The sequence below is a fragment of the Sinocyclocheilus anshuiensis genome, unplaced genomic scaffold, assembly GCF_001515605.1.
Source record: "Sinocyclocheilus anshuiensis isolate Anshui unplaced genomic scaffold, SAMN03320099.WGS_v1.1 scaffold1315, whole genome shotgun sequence".
Taxonomy (NCBI): domain Eukaryota; kingdom Metazoa; phylum Chordata; class Actinopteri; order Cypriniformes; family Cyprinidae; genus Sinocyclocheilus; species Sinocyclocheilus anshuiensis.
Genome location: NW_015539899.1, coordinates 39,687 through 44,075, shown reverse-complemented (window position 1 = coordinate 44,075; position 4,389 = coordinate 39,687). Strand labels below are relative to the sequence as shown.

General features: G+C 33.8%; 1 protein-coding gene across 1 annotated transcript in view; it reads left to right on the top strand.

Moving 5' to 3' along the window:
* The window catches only part of LOC107686018 (macrophage mannose receptor 1-like), a 55,420-nt gene extending 51,642 nt beyond the window's left edge, over positions 1-3,778 (top strand). Inside the window, exons 8-11 of the mRNA XM_016482807.1 lie at positions 1,690-1,803; positions 2,200-2,315; positions 3,250-3,398; positions 3,552-3,778. Of these exons, the coding sequence (XP_016338293.1) occupies positions 1,690-1,803; positions 2,200-2,315; positions 3,250-3,398; positions 3,552-3,778 (606 nt within the window). The remainder of the gene's footprint in view (positions 1-1,689; positions 1,804-2,199; positions 2,316-3,249; positions 3,399-3,551) is intronic.
* The last annotated feature ends 611 nt before the right edge of the window (positions 3,779-4,389 follow it).

Sequence of the window (4,389 nt, the reverse complement as noted above, 5' to 3'; positions counted from 1 at the left end):
AGTGATAAAATCCGTGATTTGCCGCCACCTGCTGGCGGTTTCAGTTTCTTTTTTAGGTATAATTGCAGTTATTTAAATAATTTAATATTTCTGTATTCAAAATTTTATATTTAAAACATTAATATCCACATGAATTTATGAATTTAATTGCACTCATGCCACCTCTGAGCCTCATTAAACGTCTTAAAATGTACCTACAAGCCACTTTTGTGTTCTTTTTGTGCCACCTCTGTAGTACAAATTAATTTTTAATTAATACTAATTTCATCTTATTTGTCTTATTTGTCTTATTCTACTTCTTATTATATTGTTTTAAATAGACATTTTAAAAAGCTAATATTTTGAATTTATTCTACTTCTTATTATATTGTTTTAAATAGACATTTTAAAAAGCTAATAAACATACATTTTTGAATTTGACATAGATTAAAATGATGCCATTACAAAGGTAAAAAGAAAATACCCCTGTAAGTCACTTTAAGGAGTCAAATGTCACCTCGTATTAGGAAGGCACATTTTTTATCATAATTTTTGATTATTGATCAGAAGGTGCTCCTAATTTTTTTAAATTAGGAGGACAAGCGCTCCTAAAAAGGAAAGTAAACATAGAGCCATGTGTAACAGTATATTAGATCCATGCATGAGGTCTTATGCATGCATGAGACTGAGCAGCCTAAATAAACCTGATGCTGTCTTTCATTATACAGTGAAGACTATCCAGTGTTATTTTACCGTTGAATATATTATAGTTAGACCTAACTGAAAAAAATGTAAGTACTGTTAATTTAATTTGTATCTTGTTATTGTTTTTGTTTGTGCTATTGATTGTTATTAATTTATTTGTTCTTATTTTATTATTTACTATTTACTTAAGAAATTAATTAAATTGTCCCATTTCACACAGCAACTTACAGTAGGGTCTCGAATACTGTCTGTTTACAGGACTCACAACTGCATTCATCATGTCATACAGTGGTCTTCCGCACAAATGCTCCGCATCTACCATGTGCTGCGTGTTTTCATGTGTGGTTTCAGTAACTTACATTGACAGAGAAATGAGCTGTGTTTCATCTGAATTTTTTTTATCCAGTCTCCAACGGAGCCGCTCCCATCAGATTTGTGTTCTGCGCACGACTCAAATGCTCTGCTCTACACCCAAATATAAAAGCTGCTGTTGGTTAATAAGGGTTTGATGGATGAACTCCTGGCTCGTTTGGATTCTTGTTGTGTCAAAAAGTGATAGGTCTTTCAGTTTTATAGACGTCGACATCTTTGATATTACTTTGGTCACTGTTGCTATGGTTACTGGTAAGGAATACAGGCTTGACTCCCCTTGCATGTTCATACAGACAGTATTCAAGACCCTACTGTAAGCTGCTGTGTGAATGGGACATTTCAAGACTCACACCTGTAAGTAAATGTGGTTTTCATTCCCAAAACCTGACAGTGTGAACATAGCTCTAGTTGTCCAGTTCAAAGAATGCAGTTGTGACTTGTGAGTCCTGAAAATTTACAAGTGTGAGTTCGGTTACAGAATGTGTGTGAACATAACCGTATTAAGGACTCAAATACAGGACTGACAACTGTATTCTGCTGCTGTGTGAACGTGGCCTGTATATATATATATATATATATATATAGCTGTTGGGTATTGCATAGCTGAAATTTTGGTTTTTGCCTCTGTAATAGGAAGGTAGATGGGCAGACCATATGTGTGAGATGGAGCGTGGCTATATCTGCAAAAGGAAATCATCTAGCAAGCCTAATGGCACCCCAGAGATTGTCAGTCCTGGATGCCTAGCTGTGAGTCTACTGTACATTATACTCCATGTTTTAATTTTTAATAAACAAAAGAGAAAATAAAATATCAAAAATATATGAATCAATCAATCAATCAATCAATCAATCAATCAATCAATCAATCCATCTGTCCATCCTTCCATCATTATTTGGATATGTGCTTCAGTCTTCTGCTATCTTAATAGCATGAAATCTTAAATACATGAACTACATTGTCACAACATTTTGTTACTTTATCACAAGTCAGGACCTCAGCATATGTGATTAATTGTCAAAATTATTAATAATTTAATATCCACAGTCTGTTTCAAAAATACCCAAACAATCTTTATTTCTAATGGTACAAGATGTATGAGGAATTGTCATTGTGATTAAGTCATATCTGTCTGGCTCCCATAGGGTTGGGTTAGGTACGGCTCTTACTGTTATATTATTGCCATGGAAAGCAAGTCTTTTAATGAGGCCAAACTGAAATGTGAGCAGACAGGAGCTCGTTTGGTTGATGTTGCCAACAGGTAATGCAGATTATATTTGTAGGTAATCATATAGGGTACAACTGAACTAAAGGTACACCTCATAGAAAAATGTGTTTTTCACTACTCCCATAGTGTATGACTGCAGAAAATATAGATATGTTTTTAAGACACATTGATAGAGCAACACATGTGGGCAAATAAATCATAAAAATGGGTTATTTAATTAAAAAATATTTTGTATTTACCTGCTTTGGAAACATTACAGTAAACTGCTATTAGAAATAAAAGAAGCGAACCTGGACTGAACTAAAGGTACACCTCATAGAAAAATGTGTTTTTCACTACTCCCATAGTGTATGACTGCAGAAAATATAGATATGTTTTTAAGACACATTGATAGAGCAACACATGTGGGCAAATAAATCATAAAAATGGGTTATTTAATTTAAAAATATTTTGTATTTACCTGCTTTGGAAACATTACAGTAAACACTGCTATTAGAAATAAAAGAAGCGAACCTGGAAAAAGACTTGAAGATTTGGGGACAAAAACAAGAGATTGTTAGTGAATTCCAGGAAATTATTTATGGGATATATATTATAAATTAAATCTATAATATTTTACCCGGGTGCGCCTTTAGCCCTGCTGTACCCTGCTATTCATTATAGATATGCAATTGCCAGTGATTTATTGTGCAGTTCAGAACATTATTTGTTTAGTGCCTGTTTTTTGTTTGTTTGTTTTTCTTCCTTTGCTTGAATTTGTTTGTTTTGATTCACTTTTTGGATTTAATGCATTCCTGTTTTTCTATATTAAGGATTTTTCTAGACTACTTTAATTGTGCATAATACAAATAATCTCTGTTCATGTGGCATTATTATATTCGTCTTTGTTTACTTTAGTAAACACTTTTAATTACTGTCTGTATGCATACATTTATATAACATTCTTAAATGCTGTGTCTTTAATTAGGTATGAGAATGCTTTTCTCATTAGCTTGGTCGGTCTTAGGCCTGAGAAGTATTTCTGGATTGGCCTAACTAATACTGAACGACTTGAGCGCTTCCAGTGGAGTAATGGTGATAAAGTCAAATTTACACACTTTAATGTTGGCATGCCAGGTATGTTGATTAGTAATAACAGTTTTTATGAAACTTTGAAATTTTTGAATTGTAAATAGTAGGTATAATGCTTTGATTGTGTAACATGAAATCATGTCTGAATCTACCTGAATCCAAATCTAATTTTTGTTCTTTTGTCTTTTCACTTTGTAGAAAGGCACAGCGGTTGTGTTGCCATGTTAACAGGAACTTCAGCAGGATTATGGGATGTACTGGACTGTAACAGTAAACAGAAATACATCTGTAAAAAAATGGCAGAGGGTGTTACTACCACGCAAGTGCCCCCAACAACACAGCCTCTCAGCTGTCCAGCTGAGTGGACTAAAAAAGATCCAGGCAATTGTATTCAGGTGAATGTGCACAAATACATTCCTTCCTGAAAGAGTAACATGTAACACTCATACCAGAGGTTGGTTTAACAAGAAATGTTCTGCCATACACCAAACTTAATTTTCAGATATTTATAAATTTTGTCCATTATTTATAATCTGCTTAGTGGTTAAATTGAACATAATAGTAATTCAAAGTGCGTTATATAAACTGCACAAGTGTGCAATTACATAAGAAACAACAACAGAGTGTCTTTTAAATCCCTCTTTTGTGCTGAACTACTTCCACTGTGGATTCAAATCTCAGTTTGTCAGTTTAACAGCTGAGCACAAGCCTCCCTTACTAATTCCAAAACGTCACTTTAGAACTAGTAACAAAGGAACGTTGAGTTGCTTAATTGAAAGCTAATTGCATTACTGCAGTAAAAGCTCACTGTATTATGTAGAGTATTATGAGAGAGAGAGAGCAAGTGTGATTACCTGCATCTGATACAACATTCATTCTTCTGCTCAGTCTCGTATCCACAATAAACATTAGTTTGAATGTCTGCTGAGGAAAGCGTTCGTTGTAATGTTAATATCATTCCTTTCATCTGTTAAGGGTGATTTTGCTGCTCAGTGCATTTGTGCACTGCCTCAAGCTGTTGTTGAAACTAAAAATA